This window comes from Notothenia coriiceps, unplaced genomic scaffold, assembly GCF_000735185.1.
Source record: "Notothenia coriiceps isolate Sejong01 unplaced genomic scaffold, NC01 NC01_scaffold00007693, whole genome shotgun sequence".
NCBI lineage: Eukaryota > Metazoa > Chordata > Actinopteri > Perciformes > Nototheniidae > Notothenia > Notothenia coriiceps.
In genome coordinates this window covers 7,652-33,695 of record NW_011340394.1, presented here as the reverse complement: position 1 = coordinate 33,695, position 26,044 = coordinate 7,652, and the positions used below count along the sequence as shown (strand labels likewise).

The following is a 26,044-nucleotide window of genomic DNA, read 5'->3' as shown; positions in this document are numbered from 1 at the left end:
TGAAGCTGTTGCACTTGTTTTAACGGCTGATCGCCTCTGAAACTGCTTTATTTGAAGCGCGGGCTTTTTTTGCGCGTCAACAATGAGCAGCATGGAGCGGCGGTGTGCGCGTTAAACATTTCACTCATTGGGATTTTTATATTTAGCTTTGTGCGGGACGCGCTGCAGCGGAAAGAGGAGACCAGACCCCGGTGTTGCTGTCTGTCATTTTCATCAATTTTTTCATTTTCGATCCCAGAAAAAAACTTGTTGTTCACACCGCGGTGCGCGCTGTGAGGCTATGTGGTGGTGAGGCTCCGTGTGTGTGCACATATATATCTACAGATCCGGGGGGAGAACATGATGATGATGGCTGGTGGTGTCGGAGCAGCTGTGGACCATAACGGGATTTACTCCAACCCAAACCTCCACAGCCTGCAGCAGACCGAGGCTGATAACCCGGACTCCCGCAAGCGACCGCTGGAGACTCCGCTGGAGGAGGCCGGCTGCACCAAGCGCACCAACACAGGAGGTAAGAGACACACAGAGCAAGAAGCAGCACCGTGTCCCCTCCACACCAACTCAGATGGTGTTGTTGTAGAAGCCTTTGCACGCACTGGTGCAAGTAGCTGCCGTCAATATGAGCATGCAGAGAAACTCCATGCAGCAGATCCATGCAGCACCTGTGCAGTTAACACTTTGGCTGTGTTTATGGCTGCAGATCCCAGCAGGGTCTGACTGAGTGAGTGGCCTCCTCAGGTCAGCTTTGAGATTTGAACCCAATCACCTCTCTGTCCACAACTATGAACACTTTCAATCTGTGGAAAGCTGATGCCTTGTGTAATAGCCTATCTTTATCAGTGTGTATGGTGTTAGTTCTCTAAGAGGGATTCCCTAATTCTTTTTTAAGCTGAGGCTAAAGATAGCTTTCCATTTTGAGCAACACAATGAGAGGAGGCCTTTGTTGACAGATAACAGAAGTAGAAAAAGGAAGAGCATATGAAAGATATGCAATGGCACACCATGACATCTTGAATATAAATTCAAACATCCTGCAAGTTAGTCCTTATCTTGACTTTACATGTTTTAACCTAAATAAATCAGAACTGAGCGCAGTGTCCCATAAGCAAGATCCAAGAGTAATTTTGGAAAACGTACCCTATCAGTCTCTCACTTAGCTTCATAATGCCTTATAGCCTAATAACAGTGAATAGAAGTTGGACAATTTAACCTGAAAGGAAACTCTTTGATCCTGGACAGCAAAGTGTTCATTTGCGGACAAAAAATAACAGAGCTCTTGTATTCACTTGAGATGCATCATGTATTCACTGATAGTGGTCTGGAAGACTTTAGTGGTTCTGCTTTAGGCCTGCACTTAACAGTGTCAGGAGTTAAGTGTGCGTTTAAGTACATGCTTAAGATGAGCTAAGCAGGAAAACCACCCCATGGAATCCTACTGTCATACACAGTCCAGGTGCGATACATCTCAGCATCTGTTTGTCTTTTTGTGCAAGTCCTGTTTGCTTTTCCAGCTTTTAGGCTGTCTGATATGTTAGCACATTTTTGTGATGGTACAATTACAATTCAGACATAATAACATGCACATTGAATAATAGTTAAGCGGGGCACTTTCTGTCAATTCATCTTCTTTTTGGAACTATGATCCAAATGACTTAGCCCCTATGCTAGTATTCTAAAAAACGTAATATCTCTATGCCGTACGGAAGAAAAAAGAAAGAGACATTGAACACAAGATGGATGACACATAAACCATAACCTGTCTAACTGGGACACTTTTGTTAGCAAACTGAAACACGTTCAATTACTATTAAAGTGTAGGCCTGATCAAATAAATGCACAATATTTATAAATCATTTGATTTATTTGTGTAACCCTACTTTAATCACCTCAAAACACTTTTACTTTTTACTTTCATGGCATTTCACTGCAGGGATCTTAAATAAAGTTTGTCATTTCACCCGGAAGTATAGCTACATACATAGCTACAGGAGGTATATTGTTTCATTTTCATACTTCAGCATACGTTTTTATTTAGTTAAGTTAGAACATGTAAGATAAAGGATTACGCTTTGTTCTCCCACTTTAACCATTGTCCCACTTTATCACTAATCACCAGAGAGGGCTGTGCAGATGTTTATGAATTCGTACCTTTTTAGAGTTAGGGTTATAGGAGATAATAATACATTAAAGGATAATAAAGGATTTGTGATGGTATAAGCACATCACAGAACATTGGGGAGTACTGATAATAGTGAGAGCAACAGAAATACTGCAGCGCTGTTTTAGCCAAATGATCCTGAATTCTTTGTTTGGAGGAGAAATGGTGGCAGCCAATAAAGAATAAACAAAGTGTGCACACTTTATTTATTACTCATCAGTAACATGTGGGAGTGCAGCAAATAGGGATGATGGCTGACTTCAGCTACCGTACATCTTATTTCAGCTTGTGATGGCTATGGTCTGCCGCTCATAGGGACCACTTATAAAGAATATAATGCTAATGAGACGTCCGTAGAGAACAGGCAGTCTCTTCACCATATGCCACTGAAATGTGCTTTGTCTGTCTTTGTGTCCCAGACACCCCACCATTGGATTCGATATTTCAGACAGCATGATTTTGTCCACTCAGAAATGTAACTTCAGCAAGGACCTCTTGTGCCACCAGACAGTATTTTAGAGCCGATTCAGCTCCCACATGTCCTCCATTAGCACCCCTAAAGCCACGGCAGTGAAGTCACATGGTGTTCCTTCTCGGACTTCACCATAAATGGCCATCTAATATCTGGCTTATAGAAGTGGCTATACGGTGTGAAATTGCATCTGAAAATCTAAAGATACATCATTCACATCTAACTGCTGCCATTTCTATAATGGTAGTACCCCATTTTACCAGCCAGACTCCATGTTCTTTCTAAGCGTCTCTGCATCACAGCCCCACTAGCTTTAGATTCTGGTGCTGCACAATCCATCGTGTCCTGGCGATGGTGTTACTCTGAATAGGCTGCCTTGTTTCCTCAAAGTCAAAGGTGTTCCAGATGGCTCTCCTAAACAAGATCCTGTCTGTGTCAAATCACCAGGACAACAGTGATATCAATTAATTTGTAAGCATTAAGGTGTTTTGAACGTTTTAAGGTTGACATTTGCAAATGGAGTCTGAGCTTTGCATTATAGTCATATGTCACGGCAACAGGATGGACATTTGAAAATTAATGTTAAGTTTCAAGAGGCTCTAGCTTTATTGGACTTTAATAGCAGATGTTTTTCATCATACATCATCGTTTAGAATTATATATTTTTTTATTTTGGTCTCTCACTGCAACCTGCGAAAATCCTGGTGTAAGGTATGCAGTAGCTCACCAAAATTAGATTTCCAGAGGGGAAAAATGGCAGCCAATCGTCGCGTCTTATTGATTAGTATATATTGCTAATTTAGACAATAGCACTGAGGCAAACAAGCAAACAAAGGCTCGCTGTTTATATGTTCACATGAAATGCACATCTGTAAAGACTCCACAAAACAAATGCTTCATTCATATCTTGTCACCCTGTGCTTTATGCAATGTGTTCACGCACCACTTCCCATCTACATGCGCTACATGTAAGATTACAAAGCCCACAGCCTGTCTAGCAGTGGTGGTTATCCTCAGCCGTCCCTGTAATCACCAGCCTCTGGACCGCGTCTGATATTGATCACGTTATTCCTACCGAACTGATCATTAACATGACTGGCAGTTACAACAAAGAGAAGAAAGCCTGTGCTCTTTCCAAGCTGAGCCCCTCGTTGTGCATTAGGAGCTGTGGACCCTGTATGAGGGAAATGACTCCTCTTTTATCAGCGTTGCCCTTCTCTTCCCAGAATGAACATCTTTCATTCATTTCTCTTCCTAATTACCCATAATCTGTCCCCATGTCGCTGGCAAGCATGTGCTTTCCAAAAGGTTGTGTGGCGGAGGGATTAGGTGTGATCTCATAATGTTACTAATGGAAAGGTTGGCACAGGAATGTGAGCTGTATTTTTTATTTTTTTCGGTGGGAAGGACACAGGTGCCCTTGCAGAGCGATGTGACGTGAGCGGACTGTGAATTTGCCAGGTGGCAGTGAAAGAGAGAATGAGAGAGAGAGCGATAGAAATGAAGACAGAGCAAAGCAGAGAGAAAATGAGAGATGGATAGACCGTGAGGGGGAGTGCAGTATACAGGGAGGCTGTGTCTATAAACTATAGCATCTCTCCGTGAATTACACTGGTAGAATTTTCTGGAAGCCCAGCGATCCAAATCAAAACGGGCCACGATGTTAGTGTTTGATTAGAGGATGAAACTAATCAGAAGCCGGGGACAAAAGGAGTTCCTTTTTGCAGCTTCCCTGGAAAGAGCCATTAACTGAAGCTGGACCCCCCCCATGTCCACAGACACACACCCGTGCACAATGCCGTTATTACACACATCCAGTCACTTAAGATACCTCTCGGCGTAAAATTTATAGGCGTAGTGATTGGCTTCATCACCCCCCTCCACAATTCTGCGGCACTGCCATTTGCAATGGTTGATGAGCCCCTCCGCCCTCTCAAACATGGCCGTCTAAGGAATTGGGGGTGGGGGAAAGGAGGGAAGAAGGGTGTGTGGCGTAAGGCACGCTGTCTCAGATCACTCCTCCTCCACCTCCTTCATCTTCTGCTTATGTTATCCGTACACCTCTCCAGCCACCGCTGAAGGTCAATCTACATGTTTCCCCATTCACCGCTGAAGCCCGCTCCCCAAGCCACTTCACCTTTGTCACTTTCCGCTAAAAGAAGTGAGTGAATGGGCCGCCATACTTTATAGTGCTGCGTCAAAAGAGGCGGAGTAGAGGAGAAAATTAAAAATTTTGGGACCGGCATCGGGGGGTGGGGACATGACGTGCTAGGAGGAAGAGGCCACACATTGGTGGAGCGAGGTGTCAGTCCTGCATGCTGCTGCAGACGGACAGGCCACTCGATGAATATGGATGAGAGCAGTGAAAAGGGTGATGCGGCAGGGAAGACCCCCCCCCTTCAAACCGATGCAGGCTTGAACAATGCGTGCCGTCTTTCACTGAAAACACTGAGAGCCTGCATTAGCATTTTCTCAGACAATTGAGGCTCTGGCCAGCTGCAGGCATGGCTCGGATGCTGCGGTGAAATCTCTTTTTCTGCACCCACTGATGAATTAGACCTCGGTGAAAAAGTCGACTGGCCGCATTCCTCAACACTACCATTGCACCTATGCCTAGGCTAATGTTCAGATTCCCTTTAGAGATTGTGCCCCGGCATTGATGGCGATCTGACAGAGGAATTGAGAACAGCAGATCTCAGAATGGGTAAGCATCGAACTCTTTTTGTCTCGACTTGTTGAATTTATCCATCATGCTAGACTACGTGCAATTTCATAGACCGACGACTCATTTGTCCATTATTGCTCATTTTTGTTCCATCGTCCTTGCTGCCTGTCAGCGGCAGGTTAGTCTATTGAAATGCAGAATGGGTACTTGGAGGGTAGTGAGAAGGAGGGAGGACGGTCACAAGGCATTTCCTCCTGACCCACCCCCCTTGAGTGACTTAACTAAACACATTTGGCTCAGAGTGCGCGTTTCTCCTCCAAACCATCCTTCCAGTATATATGGAGGCAGGGGTTTGAACTACCACCCCACTGGCTCTGTTTCCCAACGTGCCCCAGTGCTCCCGTCCCCTGGCGGATTGCAGCAACAGATTGCCATGTTTACTCTACCACATGACGCCATTAAAACCTGTTACTGTGATCTCAGACACTAGGAAATAATTAATTATTGACTAATGACAGCAAACGTGGCTGTGAGGGCGATGGAGGGAATCTTCGTGGATTCCTCCCTGCTGGGTTTACTCTGGTTGGAGATGAGAGCAAAGTTACGCATTGTGTTTTGTCTTGTCTGTCACCAACAGGTCTTTGGATGTTTGGATCCTGCAATCAGCATCAAATTAAATTATTTGTGTGTGTATGGAATCAGATATCTTGTTGCAGGAGTGAGGGTTCAAAAGCCTATGTGACTGTGTCAGGCATGCACGATCTTTATTTTTCCACCAAGGTCATTTTATTGTTATTCGTAGCAAAAAAGCGGAGAGCTGACTGCAATATGTCATTATATATAAAGATCAGACAACAGCCAGAGATAACAAAGATAGTTATGTGATGTCAATGCCCGGGTTTATCTCTTATTTATTTTTTAGGATGTTTTCAGGAAAATGACGCCACCTGACGTATATACTAGCTTTCAATAGTCATTTCCATTTTCATTTCATGTCTGTGCTTTCAGGCACATTTATGTATAATATGTTCTGGGATTTGGGATAGTCTCCACAACTAATTATTAAAATGAAATTCCATCAACAATCATATCTGCATTATTGTCAGAGCCATTGATTATGGGTGATGTGCATGGAAGAAAGCCAGTGTCTGAATGGAACATGAGGGGAATACTAATGCAATAAAGAGAAGAGACCCTTGTAGGCTGTGAAATTCCTTGATGTCACAGTGTCATGTTCATTCAAATCTGAATCTAATGAGTGCATTACTGAGGCAACAGGTTGGTCTCAGTGCAGGGCGGTCCACATCAATCCATCCGTCTTTCTTACCACCATGCCGGTCTAGCCCCCCCCATTCGATACCCTCCACAAAACACTGGATGCAGTGTCATGATGTCATAGCGTGTGGCCTCGGCATCTGCAATCGAAAAATCTGTATCATACTACAAACAAAATATTAGAAATGCGGTCCTATAAAGATGGACAGTGCCTTTTTACAACGCTGCCCCTTCAAATGACGTCACCCTTGAGGCAGCTGAAAAGGATCGACCATGACGTCATTGCATCGAAATCAGCATGCAGGCAATTTGAACCAGTCCTGAGAATGCACCTGTACCAAGTGTTTACCATGATGTCATCACTACAACATTTGGATATCAGTGGGGAATCACAGCCGCTCCACACCTATAAATAATGTTACTTCTCATTTATAGGCAGGTTCTTTAAATCTATTTGGGTCCAATCTCAATATGATTAGGGTTTTCCCGGACGGCCCACTTTAGTGCTGATTATTTTTGTGTTTCTCAACTTAAAGGGGCAAAAAAAACATGTTTGCCTGTAAATTCTTGAAACGGACGGGCTGTCAATCACCGGCTGCTACAAGCCACTGTAAGCCACAGCAGCCCCTTCCAAAATGGAGGAGATTTAGACCATGTTGGCAGTATACCCTTTGAACAAATCTGTGGGATTGGTTCCCATATGTTCTCCTCCTGTCTGTTAATTAAGAAGGATCACTCTGTCTTTGCGTAAATGAACTGCATGGATAATGAATTCATGTGTTTAGTCGGCTAAGTGTAACTTTCTTTCTCAGAATACACAATCTACCTTTTGCATTCGGATGGCATTTTAATTATTAATTCGACATTCCTTTAAATCAGATGTGTGAAAAATGATAGGTAACACTGGACCTGGCTTTGCATTTAGTCATGTTTCCTGAAACTCCTTGAAAACAGTTAAAATTAGACCTCTGCAAACTGGAAAGGAGGTCATCATCTGAAACTGGGACAGGACACAGAACATGTCACAGTCTCTAAAAAAATGTGAATGCACTGAAAGCTAAAATAAACTCAAAAGGCAAACCTTACCCTTCTCCCGTATGCCTTTTCTTGACCAGAGGAATATAGACACAATATTATTTTATTGTCTTTCCCCTTATATGTCGAAGCTTTGTGTCTCAATTGAGATATTTTGCTGGTTCGAGCATTGGGGGTTGGGCACAAGCATGGTGTGTACATGATGATGTGACCCTTTCTCACTTTATGTTTCTTTCCCCCAGAGGAGGGCGAGTACTTCCTGAAGGTGCTGATCCCCAGCTATGCAGCCGGCTCTATAATTGGCAAGGGTGGCCAGACCATCGTACAACTGCAGAAAGAGACGGGTGCCACTATTAAGCTGTCCAAATCCAAAGACTTCTACCCAGGTAAGAATGAACAATTGGTGGGCATAAAGAGCTTCTGAGAGGAGTGGTTGGATTTATTGAATTAGGGATGAGATAAGCAAGGGATCCTGGAGAAACAAAAATTGCATGTAGATGGAACAGCTGTCAGACGCAGCCTTTAAGTCCACAGGAAATTTCAGTTTTTTTGAAGTTGCTTTGATGGCAGGTTGCACCCTTCCTTGCAGGGTTTGTTCGTGGGTTTTCCAGTTTCATGTCGTTGTATTTCCTTTTTTTCTTCTCGGAATATTGTGTGGGTTTGACATTCACCCCAAAAATTCTGTGGCGCATAGGACATGGAGAGCCTTAATTGTGGGAGTTTCTCTCAAAAATGGCGACATGAGAAGGATGCGCAGGCAGCCGGTGACCCCTATCATACGCAGGTCGAAGCTGAACCATCTTATCCTCCAAAGAGAAATGCCTGAGTCGTAGAGGAGTCTGGGTGTCTGTCCTTCATGCCTCAGAGGAGGCTTCAACCTGCTGAAAACAACAGGTGCTGAGCGCCTCGCTGCTTATTAGATCCAGTGATAACTGATGAAAGCTAATAATCCCTGTGTTGTAGTGTATTTATTTTTTTACTTTATATATGTTTAGAACTTGCTATTATAACCTCTTTAGATAGGAAAATGGTTAGTACATGATGTCTGAAATATGCACAAACTGAAAACACAAGAAATAGATTTAGTTTTTAATAAAAGGGTTCAAAGCTTATTTTGCCTAAAGCACTGTTAAAAGCAAATGCAGAGATAGGTTGTTCTCCACCACTCAATTTTGACTCATAAAGGCCTTGAGCCCTTTGACCTCTACAATGTCAGCTCTTTGAAATAATTAAGAGCACAAAATACACTACCTTGAGGGGAAATCTACAACATGGTTTGAATTTGACCTGTTCTGTTGTGAGTTACATGTGAAATATTACACTGACAGGATTGTGGCAAGGAATTAAAGAGCAATTGGGGAAAGCAAAGGAATGATGATGCGATGTGGGTGCCAAAAATGTTCCTGAACATCTATCTCCCACGGAGTTTCTCTTAGCTACGGCTAATTCATTAGCCTAGGAACAAATAAAAGAAGTGATCTGTATCCTTATTCCTCTCTTTGGGTTGTGGCTGTGTTCATAGGCCACCACCTGCTCAGCCCATCCCCCTACTCATTATAGTGATGAGTGAGAATAGTTCAGGGAGAGGGTGCTGGCAACGATCTGATTGGGTAGTTATTCTGGCCAACACAAGTCAAATGAAACAACTCTACTGTACACTGCACAATAGCGGAGAGTGTCGCTTCCTGTGAAGTCAGTTGAGGCTAAAGCTTTGAAAAAACGGTATAAAGTATGGGCAACTCGGTAACGTTTTTAACAGCAATGTAATACAAAAACCTGTCCTGAATTCTAGACTAGGATAATCATTCGCTAACTCATCAGCTATACCCAAAAAACGGAAACGTTCACTTTAATTACATTTATTATGTCAACAGATTTCACATAATTGTATTAGTTGAGTTGTTAGTTGAAAACAATAATATTTAGTTGAACCTAATATTTTTAATTTAAACGTAATATTATGCTTTCAACTAACCTAATACAGTTATGTGAAATCTGTTCACATAATACATTTAATTAAATTCAACGTTTCAGTTTTTGCAGTGTACTAATGATTTACCTTTCTTCATTGTTGGATCAGCTGCAGTTTGGGCTAATATGGCACGCTAATGCCATTACACAGTTCACGCCCTCACCTCTCATCCTGCGGCAGCCAGAGCACACTCCAACCACAACACAATCGCACACTAGAGAAATCAACAGACAGCAACCGATGCAGCCATTTTCTTCTGCAGTCCTCTCTGTGACGGCTCAGTGTAAAACTCCCACCCACCTCACATCTCCCATGTGTCAGAGTAAGACATGAGACCATGAATTCAAAGGTCTCAATGGGGACTGTACAACTGGGCCCTGCTGTGGCCGACGGAGATGGATGAGGGGAGATAGTGAACGGTGTGGATGATACATGATTGTATGTGAGCGAGGGGACAGGGGGGCAGGCCCAGAAATAGCCTGTTTCAATCTCTCTCAGTGGACCTGACCCCTCTACCAGCTGTAGTCAAGCTGCTCCAACACACGCCAAGTTTCCCCTTTCCTCCTCTTTCCGCTCAATGTTTCTCTCTGATTTGGTTCCTGGTAGTTGGGAGAGTTCAGGCCAAAAGAGATGACATCATACTATTCCTAAAATTGTGTTTGCATTCCTGCCTCCTAACACATGGGCAGTAACGGTTTGGTTTTTTGTTTTACTGTTGAATCTGAACTGTTGCATGGCTGGATACTCGTGCCCCCGTAAATGCAGCATACTTTGCATTCACCGCTAAGTATCGTGCAGTGAGTAAACACACATCCCCACTCACACCTACTCACACACATCCGCATATTTAAGCAGGGAGCCGTGGGAGTTTAACATTCACACACAAACTTAGGAACAAAACCTCAAACTTTGCTTGTTGCAGCTGGCCTCCGTCCAACTACATGTATTGAGTTTCTTTGCAAGGCACGAACAGATGAGTTTGTTGTGATGTCATAGAAACACTGGGTCTATGTTTTCTATTTTATGATTATTAAAATATCAGTCACACTATGTGACTTAACACTGGAAAACACCATAGATTTAAAGATATAGAGATATTTTGTTCAAAAAGGAACAAATAACCTACTGAAAAAGAAGCAGTTAGTTGTTTCTCCATACGCTGTATACTGTACACACTTCCTCTCCCTATAGAGCAGTATTACTGTCTGGGATGACATCATGCACAGGGATTTCAAACTAATGGAAACTTCCTTCAGATTCATGTCTTTGCCTTCAGTGAACAACAGCTCTCCCTGGTGAGCGACTTCCTCCAGAAACAGTTGTTACACTCCAGATTTAAAAGATTTTAATTTAAAAGGCACTCCATAAGTTGTACACATGTAGGTCAGCTTACTTCTAAAAAAAAGATAAATGCTCAGCTTGAGAAGATTCAGGATGTAATATGGTGGTTATCTCAGCATAGGGATACACACTACACACTTCTGACTGACATCTGAGGTGGGAGATACGCTACCAAGTTGCATTATGTGAAATAGAGGACTTTGTGTTTTAAGAGTTTGACGCCATACTAAAAGCCAGGATATCTCACCCTCATCGCCATACTTTTTACTCTTTCTCTTGCAAGTACCCAAACCTTATCGAGGTGCAAAACTTAATTGCATAAAAACACATTAAAGTAATGAACATCTCCTCGAAGCTAACGGCTAATATAGCTGCTAATAGTGACTACTTACCAGCTAAGCTAGCCAGTAGCCACTAGCTTGGGGGACAGTGTTTATTATTTAAAGGGTAATTTCAGCAATTGCTATGCTAGCCACTTTAAGCAGCCAATAGTCTTGAAATGATCGCTTACATAATTTAATTGTTTTAATAATGAAAAGAAACAATTTAGGCAGAAACAGTTATGAGTAGTCAATAGGTAGAACTAGTTTCTGCTTCTCCGCTAATGAGTCACTTTGTTGCCAGACATTTTCTCCAAGGCTTCTTTTGCTGATGCCAATTGGGTAATGAGTAATGCAAGCAGTACACCGCCAATCAATCAACTTGTGTTCTCAATAGCTCGTTGTTTGCAACAAAACAAAATGCCTGCTTTGCTTTTAATTACTGAGAACTGTGTTGCATTTCCATACAATACTCATGCTTCCAGTTATACACTATCACTTACTTTGACGCTGTGAGTAAACAAGATTGAATAATGCTTCATAATTTCTTTCAAACGGGAAGTGATAAAAGACGTGCACCAGTCGGCATGAACAACCATGAATTGGAACATTGTGTAGCTCCTCCTTTGGTGTTGTACATCACAGTAACTGATGACTAGCAAGTGAATATTTACCGTGCATATGAAATTGGTTTTAATAGTCATGCGACCACTATGTGTTTTACAGTTCACTTTCGTGTGTTAGGGTTAGGGGGTTAGCCTCTCTACCATTTGGTGTATTTGTTGTTTTGTTGATTTGTATTTCTGATATTTATTTTTAATACATACTTGCCAAACTGAATAGTATACTGTAGTGACTAAATATTTCGTAAAGGTGTAGTCTGGTGCTTTTCTCCTATTTTTCTTATAATCGACAAATTCCATGAAAAGACCCAAACCAACTATAAACAGACCCTACTAACAAGTATTGTGTTTATCAAATCCTGCATATCGTCTTCCTTTCTGTTATTGAGCTCCATTGTACAAAAAGTGCTGAGCACACAGTGTTTTAACTGGGTAATTTGATTTAACACTGGAATTTCCAACAGAAACATCACAGCTTAATTTGAGTAAATACTTTACACTTCTGCTGATGTGATGACACTAATTAGGTTTGATAATTTATGTGTGACATGCTAACAGTCTAATTATATAATAAATAATGGTCTGTTCCGCAGAATCATAAAGAAGCTCAAGTAGGACAGGATTATTCAAACGTTCCTAATTCAGAACCAAGATTAGAGTTATTGGTGTCATGGGGAAAGCTGAAGGCTGAGGTGTGTGTTCTCAGGGGCACTAACACCCGCCCCCCCCCCTTCTGCTAACATGAGGACGAGCCAACTCATACTGCAATTCAAAGCTTTTATTATGAAATACGTCACCTTCAAGGAGAGACAGCAGGCAGTTGCTGATGCAAGCAATTTAGGAAGTGAAAAGAGTGGAGAATAAAAATGAAACATTCACGTAGTTAAATACCAACTTAATGGTGTCTCATCTGAGACAAAAGTCATAAATCATGGTCCCTGCTTTAAGATCACTTGACCTGGAAGCAGCCCTGACACTGCTTGAAGACCATTTTACTTCCAAAGATGTTGCTGCACCGAGTGAAGTAGAGGTACATCCTTACGCTATACTGTTGGTTCTCGAAAAGTGAATAAAAAGCAATAATTGCTAGGCAGTCTTCTAAGGACGTGTTGCATCACTCAAGATGGCCTAGTTTTTAATTGGTTGTATTGGTAAAGGGTGAGCAAAGATATTGCTCAGTCTAAGTACATTCCAATATCTAAGCCTGAAGTATAATATCTGCATATCAGCCACATTTTTCTTTTTTATCTTCTACTCCAGTGCGATAAGGTTTTGCACAAATATTAGTAAGCGACCTCCTCTTTTTTTAAATACCGGTTGTTTTTATCCAGGAAACCATTTCATACACACAATAATTCATTTCCTCCACCATTAAAAGAAACAATAGGAAGTTTATCTTGTTGTCTCAAAATAAACATTCACAGAGGAGTGAAGTGCCTGTACTCGCGGACTTCTGTTTGTCTCGTGTCTAGTCCTCCAAGCCCCTTCACCCGGAAGTCCTTCCAAGTGAGAAGTTATCTTTCTGACTTAAAAAAAGAAATGTTTTCAAGAAATCAACCCACTGATAAAAAATATGCTTAAAATGTATGACTCTGGAATGGAAACAGAATTTCTAACTAAGATGGTTACAATATTACTATTTAACCATCATGATGAACACAGTATTATCAATGTAAAGAATGCATGGGGAAATTAACTATCCTGCAATATACCAATGGCAGATTGGGAACAAATGTGCAAAAACATCAATAACACAACCAACTCAAACTGGAAAGAATCCACATGGAAGATTTTAATGTGTTACTTCAAGACCCCCCAAATTCACAGTAAATAGAAATCAAATCTCCCTTCAAAATGCTGGAGAGAATGCAGTGAGCAGAAGGCCAACCATACGCATATACTTTGGTCCTGTAATGTTTTGTGTGACTTCTGGGAAACAGTTATAAGAGAAATGTCAAATATATTTGGCATTTCTCTAAACAAGAACCCACTAACCTATTACTTGGGAAAACACCAATTACAGGCAATTGCAAAACATTTTTTTTCCAGAGATAAGAATAGCAATCATAAAACAAGGAAATGGATAAAAGATAATAACTTAATCAAGTCACAATGGAAGGACCTAGTGAATTAAGTATATAGAATGTCCAAACCTCTAAGAGGTTTACTATATAGCCTGCTTTTTCTTTTTTTTTGTATATAAATGACAGTTGGAACCAGGGTACATTTTGCAGGGACTTTACCTCCAGTAGTTGTATATGAATGTTCTATGTAGCCCTTTATGTTTATTATCGAGAACTTAACCAGGAAACAAGAAATAAGGTCGACTGCAGGTCAAGTGCCCTTTTCTCAATTTTTTCCAATTAGAGATTCCTACTTATTTTCCTGAGATGCTTAACCTGACTCATTGACTAACATCCATTATACAGTACATGTCTATGGCAAAAAGAACACCTGGTCTCTCTTCTGCTGATTTCCCTGGATTCTTATTTTGGCATTTCTTTGGTTCTAAACATTTTTCTTTCGGGCAGATCTGGAGGTTTGTGTCAAGTCTTTTGACAAGAAGTTGAAATACCAATAATGAGCAGCACCTCTTTACTCAAATGGCTAATATTACATTTACTCAATTATTGTTTGCCTTATTCAGATGTATGCCATCTGTTAAGTCATCTAAAAAAGATCCAGTGATGTTTCCATTTCTTTTCAACCCAAAAAGATAAAAATGTTCAGGGGAGCAAGACGGGAAGGTTTATACAAAAGGAAGAATGTTTTTAAAACGGTGAAAGCAAGTATAAAGGACTCGCTGTTGCATCACCTGTTTCCACGGCTCTGCCCCTTTACCATGGCAATGGAATGCTGGTTGGGTTGTCAGTGTGGGTGTAGAAAGAAGCCTGGGGGGGGGGAATGGGCTTGTGTTCAGTCCATTAGAGCTGCAAGGCAAAGCTGGTCTCAGTGTTACAGCCCTGAAAGAGTTACATCATTGAAGTGGAATCCTTGTACCTCCCAGTGAGTTGCTAACCAAGCACGATTACTTCAGCTGTTTTCTGTTGATCGTTTGAATGGAGGCGAGGAATAGCTCAGTAATTGGGTCTCTTTGTAAAATGTCAAGGTGCATTTTTCAATACCAGCGCATCGTAATATAAATGTAGTTTTTAGTCCAACCCCTAGCAGATCCCTCAAACCTACTCGCCCAGTACAGAGAACATTACAGTAACTAATCACTTGTGTTTGTCCTCTTTCTACTCTCTCATCATAGGCACAACAGAACGTGTCTGTCTGATACAGGGTACAGTCGAAGCCCTCAATGGCGTCCATAACTTCATTGCGGAGAAAGTCCGCGAGATGCCCCAGAGCGCTCAAAAACCTGAACCAGTCAGCATACTGCAGCCACAGACCACCGTCAACCCTGACCGCGTCAAACAGGTGAGATACTGCACGGTCAATAAGGTCACGAAGATGCGTTGGCACTTCCGAGACACTTTGTTTATAGGTCCCCAGTCTTATTTTTCTCTGTGCAATGACCCACAGTCTGGTAGGGTCAGGAAAATGTGAGAGTATGTGGTTATTTTTACCTACAGCCTTTCATAGGCCATGTGGCAGCTGCAGCCTACACCCCGGGGATTAACAAATAGCTGAGTAAAGCTAGGGCTGGGATAGTACTCTGACTCAGTGAAAGACATCCCTCTTTCTGACAACCACTTATGTTAAAAAAATTTTACCTTGTTACCTTTTATTGCTACTTTAATCTTTCTTTCTCTCTACAGGCAAAATTGATTGTGCCCAATAGCACAGCTGGGCTGATCATTGGCAAGGGTGGAGCCACAGTGAAAGCCGTGATGGAGCAGTCAGGGGCTTGGGTGCAGCTCTCCCAGAAGCCAGAGGGCATCAACCTGCAGGAGCGGGTGGTAACCATCAGTGGGGAACCTGAACAGAACCGCAAGGCAGTAGAGATCATAGTACAGAAGATCCAGGAGGACCCTCAAAGCAGCAGCTGCCTCAACATCAGCTATTCCAATGTCTCGGGCCCCGTGGCCAACTCCAACCCCACCGGCTCCCCCTACGCCAACACAGCCGAGGTGATGCCCAATGCGGCCGCAGCCGCTGCTACCGCCTCCAGCCTTCTGGGCCAGGCCGGCCTGACAGGAATGGGTGCCTTCCCCGCCACCATGTCCACCTTCTCTGGCAACGATCTGCTGGCCATCACCTCAGCCCTCAACACGCTGGCCAGCTACGGCTACAACACCAACACCCTCGGCCTGGGCCTCAACCCTGCAGCTGCCTCTGGGGTCCTCGCTGCAGTCGCAGCTAGCGCCAACCCGGCTGCTGCTGCTGCAGCTAACCTGCTAGCCTCCTACGCTAGTGATGTGTCCGGTGGTGTGGGCCACCCGGGTGTGGGCCTCGGGGGATTCTCCCTGGGTTCTCTAGCAGCTGCTACAGGGGCTTCCAATGGTTACCTAAATGCTTCATCCCCACTGATGGCCTCCTCTCTATTGGCAGCAGAGAAGCTGGGGGATGGGGCCAAGGACGTGGTTGAGATTGCTGTGCCCGAGAATCTGGTTGGTGCCATTTTGGGGAAAGGAGGGAAAACGCTGGTAGAATACCAGGAGCTAACAGGAGCCCGCATCCAGATCTCCAAAAAGGGAGAGTTCATTCCTGGTACTCGGAACCGTAAAGTTACCATAACAGGGTCGCCAGCCGCTACGCAAGCAGCGCAGTATCTGATCAGCCAGCGGATCACTTACGAGCAAGGCGTGCGCGCTACCAACCCACAAAAGGTGGGCTAAAAGTTAAAGGAAGAGGAAAGAAGGAAAGGATGAAGACAGAGATAGAAGGGAATTGAGAGAGTCACGATGAATAGAAAAAGAAGCGTCCAAATATCTGTTCAATATTTCAGAATCAAATGAAAGAATCACAAAGGAGGAGGTGGGGGAGACAACCAAGATAAGTGTGTGTGATATGTGAATGTGTTTTTAGGACTGATGTCCTGATGTTTTTTAAAAGTTTGTGTCGAGTCCTTTTGACGATGGTGATCAACGTAAGCTGAACTGGTCCACTGCCAAGCTGCAGATTCAAGGGTGAGGCCGCAGGGTTTCACCCCCCTCCAAAACCTCATAGCTGTTTCCTTTTCTTGTTTGGGTTTTGTTGGTTTTATTTCAGTTGCAAACCTCAGCTCCCGGCGAGTTGAGCAAGTCAGATGAAGTTCCAGTCAGCTGATAGAGCTGTTTTACAAACCTTGCTCTTTGTATACAATGCAGAAGGCATTGTTAACAGGGTAGAGGTTTTATGACAAGCACCTGAGGTCATCTCAGTCTACGGGAAGCAATCTAAGAATAATTTCTTTAAAATGTTGACATTTGTTGAATTCTGGCTCATATCATAATTGAACTTTCTAAATTTGGGTATTTTATACTTTCATCCTTTATTTATTGACATGGTCTCATTCAAACACAAATAGATTATTTAAACCTGTGAATGCAGGTTGATCTGAATGTAAAAACAATATAAGCCTATTGCTATTTTTTATTTACAGGGATCAAATATTGTGTTGCAGTGAAGAAATGTATAACTCGAACCCAGACTGAACTTCACTGTTGTTGTCTGCAAGTATAGTTCAGGGGTTTAATAATCAATGTGAGAGGATAGAGGAGACACAGAATGTATGAATATATTTTACACAACACACTAATGCTCCCAGAAACATATTTGCATATTCAGTCACAGCTACAAACACGTAAATATGTCGTTTAACCCTTTGTTGGTGCTATAGGATTAGGTTTATATCTCCTTTACCATGAAATCAGAATCTCTCTGGCGACTATTCTTTTAATTTGAACAACTGATGTGTCGTCCAGCCATTAGTAGCCCATTGGATCTGACCCAGCCTCTCACTTAATGAAAAAGTATTGATTTCAGCCTTTCATGATGAAAAGCATTCCAGTCTTAATATTTAAAGTCCATCCTTGCTCCCAATGCAGGTTTTTTCAAGAAATTGGCCAATTAACCTGACAATATGTTTGCCTTAGTCATACACTTGTTTCGTCCCAGAATTAACTTAAAGCTACCTTAATGCAGTGTCTAACCAGTTCAGTCAACAAAGGGAACAAAGCACTACAAAAGCATTTTGATAAGAAAAGCTGTATGAACCAATATCTGTGAACAAAGAAAATATTGCCTTTACATTAAGGGTACCAAATAGTCATAAGACACATACATCAATGAAAGGGAAGTAGAATGACACTTGAAAAGAAGGGTTGGACTCATTTTTTTCTGTGAGCCATCCTTTCCAATTAACATCAAGACAAAAAGAGATACTTCAGTTCATCCAGACAGCCTGTTGTCGTTCCCAAAACACGTTAACACTCACTAACTGCGGGTGGAGAGCGTAATAAAACATCGAGAAATGTTTTGGCATCGTTGTCTTTTATGGGCAATTGTTTGTCTAATGCAGGGAGGCTAATTGTCTAGAGCATTGTTAAGCACTCGAAGATTACCTTGGCTTCCTTCTGTGCTGCTATCCGTGCTGTTCATCCTGAGTACACTGGGTCTCTGAAGACTGCACTGTGAGACATTAAGAACACAATGTAAAGCATGTCTGTCCCTGCTGGGATGTGAGTATATTTTAATGTGCACATATATGTCACATAAACAAGACCTACCAATACTGACAGAAGGGATAAATATCCACAAGAGCATTTATACTCCAGCGTCTTGTGATGTTTCTGTTTACCAGTACCAATGCACTGCACTTAAATTAGCAGACGTTTTCTGATCAGTGAACCATAAATTATTCCCACCACACTTTCCTGCATTCTCCAGTCCTATTACGTCCACTTCCCTCCTTTGAAACATATTTTCAATTGTCCCTATCAACCCGAGCTCTATGATCAGCTTCCTGAATGAACGGCTGTGAGGGTTGGTGCTGAGTAGTGTCCAAAAAAATCAGAACCTCTCCCGTTTATAAGAAACTTTAACAAATTGCCTCTTCTCTTTTCATCGTTCATGGTCCATGATAAATGGATTTAAAAACAACTCCTCGTGTCTAAGCATTGCAGCAGTGAGCCTTTCTTCCTATCTGAAATCTCTCCTTTCACTTCGTGTCCGGAAGGCTTCACAGTCATCCATAACTACAATCTGGCCACTATTAAAATCATAGCATACTATAACCTTTTCCTGCCCAAGTTTTTAGCATATAATAAGATACAAGCACAAAACAAGGGAATGTTTTATCAATGCAACTGGACTGCTTGACTGCAGAGAGTTCTCCTTTTAAAGCTCTCGGATCATTACATTGTGCCAAATACAATTTTCTCTCTGCCCTTCATAAACTTTCCTCTTCCTCTCAGCATTTTATTCCCCTGCATGTTGCTGTTTCTCACCGTTCTGAGATCCCTCCTGTGTCCTAATCCCTGTCTGTGCTTCTTCCTGCTCTGTGCTCTCCCCCTCTTTCTCCTTCCTCCTGTCTTGTCTTCTCATGGGTGGTGTGCTGGTGGTGGGAGTTATGCACTATAGGTCAAAAGGGTATGAAAATATTATCCCAGGCCGTAGAGTTCACAAGGCTTAAATGCACAGAAAACACCTGCCTCCAAAACTGTGACACCCACAAGACCAACCAGCAACGTTAGCTCAAAGTATCAAATTCCCTCTATAAGAAAAACAAGTAGGATTTAGACTGTGAACTTTGGCCTTCTAGGGGAAGAGAAAGAGCTGTTTTTCTTCCAAAAGGAGGCAAAATAGATCTTCATATGTCAGCTGAACAAATTTAGCTCAAGTTTCAGCCTCTAAACAAAGTGTAGAAAGGACAGAATGCATAAGATAGTGAGAGTAAGGTGGGAACTTGTTTGTGACCTCAAGCCGAAACAACGACATCCTTTATGCATATCCTCTTATCTGAAAATGACTAGAATTCATTTCTGTGGAATACAATATGTCATGTCATATGATCTATATGTACTTTATTGTAGCTATTCTAGTTTGTAGTCCAAATGCAGTCCAGCGTTGTCGATACAATGTGAACTATGTTATATTTGTGTGGATGATGAGAGTGCCAACTAAGCCTGATTAAGATTAGCTTTGCGATTTGTTTGTGCATTATGATGACTCATCATCAGCCGGTGGTGTCCATATTTCTGTCATTGATGATTTAGTTTGACAGTAAGAAAATGTAAAGAATATTGGAAGCAATATAGTAGCATGTTGTCCTGTTTTGTGTTTTATGTCTGTTGTATGAACCTTTGAAATTACTAAGATTTTGAATGAATAGGTTTACATGTACTTTTTGTAAGTTATGAAAATGCTGCTATTTGATAAGTAAACTATACAAAATATTTTAGTTGAAAAGATGTCTGGTCTGTTGATTAGAAACATGCTCTCAAAGGCAAGAGCATAAAACGAGGTGTATAAAATACTATACAGTATTGGTAAGATAGTAAAAGTAATAATAGACTTCATAGTACAACCTGTGCCAAACTAGACCTCCGCAGCTTCTGAAATTGTAGATGTGCGATCAGATGTTAGATATCAATAACTTGTTTAGAAGTGCTGATCAAGTGCCAATCAAACACTGTCTTTTAAGTTAAGAAAAGATAATCAAATACATTACTTAAGAAAACAAAGGACAATAACTTTTTTGTGCATTGTTTTATCCCATAGGTACATAGAGTAAGAGTTAAAGATTGTGATTTTTATGGATCCATGTTGTTTTACACTCCATGCATCCCTTGTGTGTTCGTTTGACCTGTGGCTTAAGTACTGCTGTCTCACAAATATCTCTATAGGCCAGCATGGACTAAGCATAACATGTTATAAGCATTCATAACATACCATTAACAATCAAAAATGTGTTTGTGAAATTAGGTGTTATCTTTTTGCACGTCTTCTATTGCATGGTATCAAAGTAAATTATGGAGGAAAAAAATTACAAAAATTTGCGAGGTGTCTCGCAACATTCAAAGACATAACGCTGCATGCAGTCAAATGTAAAGCACTTAAGTTTACTCACCTCATGTTAAACAAGTTGTTTTTGTGTTGTGAGTTGGGAGGGATCTCATTATTGTCATGTTGGCCCGGAAAAAAAAAAGACGCACACACATCTCAGATCATCATCTATCATGTCTCTAAATATCATCAGAGAAGATATTTAGATTTTTAGGAACAGTGAGGAGTATTAAATATGTGAAACAAGCAAACGTGAAAATGTTATTCAGTGCATTGGCTCCTTGTGTTTTGCTTTTTCAAGATATCAGACATGCATTTATTTCTACTAACAGGTTGAACCTCATATAACCTGACCGATAATGTTTTTTATGCCACAGCTTGAAAGCCCAGATCTAATCTATGAATGTACACATTTACTCTTTTTCTTATTTCTGTCGAATGTCATCCGTCTTGGGAATGTAAATTCAGGGCAGGAATGTCAAATACATGTAGAGTTAATATCTATGTCAAAAACAGATTTCAGCTATAGTCAGGTAGGCCTCACACGGCCAGTCATGAACCAGATTTGTTTGAACGCAACTTCCGATTCGCTGTCAACATTATCTTGTTTGTTTGGTGTTGCATAAATGCACTTTACTGATCAGTGGGTCATGTGAAATGAAGCAAACCATGTTGACGTTCAACAGTTTTCAATTTGTTTTGTCATTTGTTGTTGCTCTGATGTTACTTTTGTTTATTTATTCCTGATCGTGTTGGGTCTCATGAATGATGGAAAGGGCTGGAGTCTCAGACAAAATAGAAAAGTAGCACCTGTTGCTCACTCGAAGGCTTCTCCTTCACATTCCCTTCAGCACAGCTTACTGAGGGCTTTGTTTTACACTAACATGTTAAACCAGGAGGGATCTGTACACTTTGTCTTTTTGCATCCATTTTTGCTTTTAATAACAAATTATAAAATGGCTTTAATTTCTCCAGAAAATTGGGATTGAATCAATGGGCTGAAGGTACTGAGGCTGATGTAACAGTCAGATCTGAGAGACATAATCGGCACCATCGAAATAAAAAAGCCTCTACCACCTCCCGATAAAGATAATCACAGAGGAAGCCGACACTGAAAAACTGAAACGTTGAAAAGCAATAATATTAACTTGAACCTACTTAAACTTAATAGTATTGCTTTCAACTAACCTAATACAGTTATGTGAAATTTGTTGACATAATACATTTAATTAAAGACAAGGTTTCAGTGTTTTGTCCGACTTTGAGTGGTAAAGGCCATGTTAATTTCTCTCATTTTTGTGTCAAACCCCCCTTACATTTCTACTTCCCATCTGAATGCCAAACGAATTGCAGTATCATTCCAAAAGTTGTTATATGTTTATTTTTATTTTCACTCCAAATGTGTCCAGGACATTCATCCGCCCACAGAGCCCTTTCACAAGAAGGCTAGGACTGGTTTTAAACTACAGACTGCTTACTCCTCTCTTAAAACCTGTCCTCCCTGAGTGTCCCTCGCTCAGCCTCACCATCTCTGTTCCATCACACTGAGCACCTGCTACTTTGTCCGCCCTTTAAACGGATATTTCTGAGCTCTTTCGTCTGAGAAAATACGGGATTCTTTGCCAACCTGACATGAGGCCATTTTTGTCTTTGACCCTCTGAACCTCCCATGAACTTAGTTGACCTTCTCCATCCCCAAGAACTCATGTATTTGTTGGATATCTTACACCACGAGACTGTTCTTTGTTTTCTGGATGATACTGCAGGGGTTGAACGCTTGCTTGAGTGTAAACTGAAGAAAAGCATGCCAGTACCTTGCAATCATTATCATGTCAGTTTCTTTCCAGGTTTACTTCGTTTAACCTCTGTTCTATCCATCTCAGAAAAAAAAATGGACTGACAGCATAAGCTCAAATATTCCAACCTAAGAGAAGTGATGTTTTGTTGATTGGGTACATTTCTCTGTGATATAAATGACAACAGTTCTGTCTTTAGTTTGTTACGAGGAGAGTCTGTGAAAGTCTGCAGTATTAACTACCTAAAGGGCTTTCTAGGACAGCATTTATATGTCTTTTAAAATGAAAAAGTCCTCTAAATATATTCAGAAATAAGAGGAGAATGTCTTGTGCCATTTAGCAAAAGTGTGAAGGCTTTTGACGGCAAATATTTGTCAGCAAGAGTGCCAAATATTTCCATACTGAGCCAAAAGGCAGCCAGCCTACATAACTAAATGTTAGATCACTGAAATGGTTACGTCCCATTTCCACTCCCCTTGAGAAACACTGAGTGTACAACGTTTGAGCTCATGTGCCATTATTGTTATGCTGCCAGTCTGTTTTCTGCTTTTGTCAGATGAACATCTCAGAAGCAGTATATTTTCTAAATGATACACTGTTGGTAAAAAAAAAAAAAAAAGACAACAGCTACTATGGTGAGGAAATGAGAGGGTTTTAAAAGTCATTGTTTTTATTATTAGTTTATTTGAACATTATTCATTAATAGATTTAACGGTAATGACTATTTAATGTAACTGTAGTACTGTGTTTGTAAAATAAATTCAGTGAGTTGTGTTTTATGACTCGTGGACTACCAGTGAAGTCAGCATTTCAGTGTTAATAATTGAATTGTTTTTTAAAGATTATTTTTGCGACGGCAACAAAGAGTCATTATAAATGTTCATTTTAACATCACTTGTCTTCTGTTCCTTTTTTTCTCCACCTGGTCCCGCTACGCTGTCTCACTTGAGTGAAAGGTTGAGTGTTTTCATAATTGCAGCTATCTCGCTCTATGAATAGATCGATCCCCGCTGTGCTGAACCTGAGCACATGTTAAATGTGAACAAGGGTTATACTGTATATATGAGGACACAATGCTCCTATAATAAGGGATCACATTATGGTGTAACAGTGTTGTGGTCAAAAGCAGAAGCAGCAATGTCACTCCTGGTGTTCATTCATTTACTTAAATAGGCCCTATTATCCCTTTTGGGGTTTTCCCTTCCCTACTGTGTTAAATAGGTATGTGTGCATGTAAATGGTCTGCAAAGGCTACAATTCCCACCAGAGGAAGTTTCTCTCCCACACACTCCCCCCTCCATTCCCACCTGAAACTCCTCCATTGGACTCCTTTGTTTACTTCCACGACACAGTGATATCACTATGTAACACTCGCTCGTCTGTTGGCTTGCTCTCTAACACATTGTACGTGATAGGCTAAGGAGCGGGACATCTCTGAGCGGTTGACCAATCACAACAGAGCCAGCCAGCTAAGCAATCAGAGCAGACTGGGCTCTGGTTTCAGACAGAGGGTGAAAAGAGGTGCTGCAGCACAGGCAGTATGAGAACAATAAAGAGCTTTTTGAACATTAAAGCATGGAAACATGTCACAGGAGAGACACAGACTACAAATATGAACCTGATAATTAGTATAATAGGGCCCCTCTATCGACTGGGTTGATTTACTGAGGGTAGGGTGTTGAGACATAATATTTATTGTGTTATTCAGCTTAAGAAAATTGCTCTGTTTCCATAGGGCAGTGACTCCAATCATTTACAGACACACACAATTGTTTCATTTATTCAAGCCTCCAACGGATAGCTTCAAAGTCAGTCTCTTACTGTGGATCACATTTTGAAAACAGGAAAATTCAATGCAAAAGTGTTAAGATGCATTCACATGATATATGGTTAAAAGGCTCTGTTCTGGCATGGCCGTTGCCCTTGGTATTGCACACAGCTTGCAATTGTTACTGAGTGCTGCACTCAAGGTTCAAATTATTTCAAATATCACCTTGTTTACCACTGACCTTCATCATGTGAATGCAGCTTTAGGGTTGGGGTTAGCACACCAACATAGGTAGATTTGGGTGGAGCTATGCTGGAAAATCTAACCAGAATTCTTCAAACAGACGGATGTAGATCACATGAAAGTAGTTCCTTCCTCAGGAGAGATGTACGACGATACGACGATAATACTTTATTGGTCAGATCAAGTCTGAAATTTGACTTGCGTCACAGCAGCTCCATGTCCAACATCAACAGACAAGTATCCAGACACAATACATGAAACACAAACAACAAACATTTAACATAACAGCACAATCACTGAGAGAAAACATGCTCAAAGAGCCTTCAGCGTGCATTTGNCAGAGCAGACTGGGCTCTGGTTTCAGACAGAGGGTGAAAAGAGGTGCTGCAGCACAGGCAGTATGAGAACAATAAAGAGCTTTTTGAACATTAAAGCATGGAAACATGTCACAGTAGAGACACACTTCTTAGGACACTTCTTATCTTAGGGTAATATTTGAACTTTTTTTCTTATTATTTGTTTTGTTTATAATTCAGCAAGATAAATGAGACCTTTTGACCAGAAAGTAATAAAACGTGAATGCATGTTTGTGGTAATGAATGGATAGCAACTTAGTTAGGTTTAACACTACGTCTTCAAAAGACAATATTACATTTGAATAGCAAAATATACAGGCCCCTGTTTTTGCACAATGCGAAGGTTAAGTAAACTTTTGAAAGGATGTAATATAGAGCTGGCGAACATAAAAAGCCCACCTGAGTCTAGTGATCCACCTCTGACTGCAGCAGGAGGAGAAGCTGATGGAGGGGGGGGAGGGGGGGCCAACATCTGGCTGTTTTCAGTGTAGGCTAACTGTGTGTATGTGTGTGTGTGTGTGTGTGTGTGTGTGTGTGTGTGTGTGTGTGTGTGTGTGTGTGTGTGTGTGTGTGTGTGTGTGTGTGTGAGTGAAATGAGAGAGAGAGAGAGAGAGAGAGAGAGAGAGAAGTAGTGTTCAATAGAGGTTAGTGTTTATCGATCGAGCCCTGGAGCTCCGGTCAACGAACAGACTCCCCCGAGACTGCTTCATCTCTCTCTCTGTCTCTCTCCCTCCCCCTCAACTCTTCTCCTCCCCCCTCTGTCTCCCTGTGTCTCTCCTCCCTCCCTCACAGCAGATCATTCTTACCCCTTTCATGTGTTGATTCAGCAGAGTTTCATGTATTCACACGGCCACTGAGTATTTCCATGTTTGCCGTCAAAAAGCGTTGTCCCTCTCTTACCTCATCAAAGTTATGAGACAGATCGGAAGAGTGAGGGGGGAGAGAGGGAGTCAATGAATGAACCCAGGGGAGACGAAACTAGAGAGAGCAGAGAGGCAGAGAAAAATCATCCATGAAAGGAAAGAAATGTGTGATGGGATTGATTCTGTGATCTGGTTTGTATATGATCATTTCTCATTTAAGTGT

The 26,044-nt window shown here is 41.5% G+C and overlaps 1 protein-coding gene across 2 annotated transcripts; it reads left to right on the top strand.

Moving 5' to 3' along the window:
- On the top strand, positions 1 to 23,485 carry LOC104944213 (RNA-binding protein Nova-1-like). 2 transcript variants are annotated; one of them, XM_010769715.1, is made up of 4 exons: positions 1 to 511; positions 7,848 to 7,991; positions 15,118 to 15,284; positions 15,626 to 23,485. In XM_010769715.1, exons 1-4 carry the CDS (start codon positions 340 to 342, stop codon positions 16,643 to 16,645), a joined length of 1,503 nt encoding a protein of 500 aa, XP_010768017.1. In that variant the 5' UTR covers positions 1 to 339; the 3' UTR covers positions 16,646 to 23,485. The 2 variants fall into 2 exon arrangements, with proteins under 2 accessions (XP_010768017.1, XP_010768018.1); XM_010769716.1 differs by lacking the exon at positions 1 to 511 and adding an exon at positions 4,988 to 5,334.
- Positions 23,486 to 26,044: the final 2,559 nt, after the last annotated feature.

Excerpts from the sequence above, each read along its gene's own strand:
- LOC104944213 (XM_010769715.1), top strand. The coding sequence starts at position 340 with ATGATGATGATGGCTGGTGGTGTCGGAGCAGCTGTGGACCATAACGGG. Across the intron at positions 7,992-15,117 it reads ATCCAAAGACTTCTACCCAG|GCACAACAGAACGTGTCTGT; the intron begins GTAAGAATGAAC and ends CTCTCATCATAG. Across the intron at positions 15,285-15,625 it reads ACCCTGACCGCGTCAAACAG|GCAAAATTGATTGTGCCCAA; the intron begins GTGAGATACTGC and ends TTCTCTCTACAG.